Source organism: Cynoglossus semilaevis, chromosome 8 (genome assembly GCF_000523025.1).
Source record: "Cynoglossus semilaevis isolate Cse_v1.0 chromosome 8, Cse_v1.0, whole genome shotgun sequence".
In the NCBI taxonomy this organism is placed as follows: Eukaryota; Metazoa; Chordata; class Actinopteri; order Pleuronectiformes; family Cynoglossidae; genus Cynoglossus; species Cynoglossus semilaevis.
The window spans coordinates 29,600,252-29,600,998 of NC_024314.1; the positions used below are offsets into that span (position 1 = coordinate 29,600,252).

Here is a 747-nt window from a genome sequence, read left to right on the forward strand (position 1 = left end):
ACCCCCCCCACCCAGGGAGGAGTTCCTGTATGGAGACAAACCTCTTCAGAACTTCAACTGGATCAGACATTGTTTGAAAAACGGTGAAGAAATCCACCTGGTTCTGGAAAAGCCCCCTGACCCGGACCTTGATCAGGTCCAGAAGGAGGACTGGGCTCAGGTGGACGACTGCACCGGAGTGGCAGGTAACTGAGGACACTGACAGGTGTGTCTGTGGTTCAGCACAGACACCGTGGGTTGATGCCACGATCAGGAGATACTTCAGTGTAGTGATGTTCTCTTACACCCCCTAGTGGATGATAAAATAAACACAGAGGATGTGAACGGTTCCGACACATGGTTCTGTACTTCTGGTCGTGTGACCAACCTTCTTCTCCAGGTACCCACGAGCAGCTGACCATCGACGCCAAAGACCACGAGCGCGTCTTCACCGTCTCCATGTGGGACTGTAACAGGAAGTTCAGAGTCAAGGTGCTGGGCCTGGACATCCCGTCACTGCCCAAGCTCTCAGAGTGCATGGTCTTCATCGAGGCCAGCATCTTCCACGGGCAGCAGCTGTTGGCACAGGTGAGGAGACGGGCGTGTCCCCCAGACTGAAACATGGGCCAACAACCAGAGGACAGTGGACAATTTAAGACAAGGATTTGAACAGAAGAGTTTTAGGACTTTTAGATGTAAATCTGCAGCAGACGGTGGCGGGTCAGGAGGTGGAGTCCCTCGACCACCAGGTGGCGTTGAGGTGCACTG

The 747-nt window shown here is 53.9% G+C and overlaps 1 protein-coding gene across 1 annotated transcript in view; it reads left to right on the plus strand.

The window, feature by feature from the left end:
* pik3cg (phosphatidylinositol-4,5-bisphosphate 3-kinase, catalytic subunit gamma) overlaps positions 1-747 on the plus strand; it is a 9,261-nt gene that overhangs the window by 1,282 nt on the left and 7,232 nt on the right. The window contains exons 6-7 of the mRNA XM_025058159.1: positions 16-185; positions 380-567. Of these exons, the coding sequence (XP_024913927.1) occupies positions 16-185; positions 380-567 (358 nt within the window). The remainder of the gene's footprint in view (positions 1-15; positions 186-379; positions 568-747) is intronic.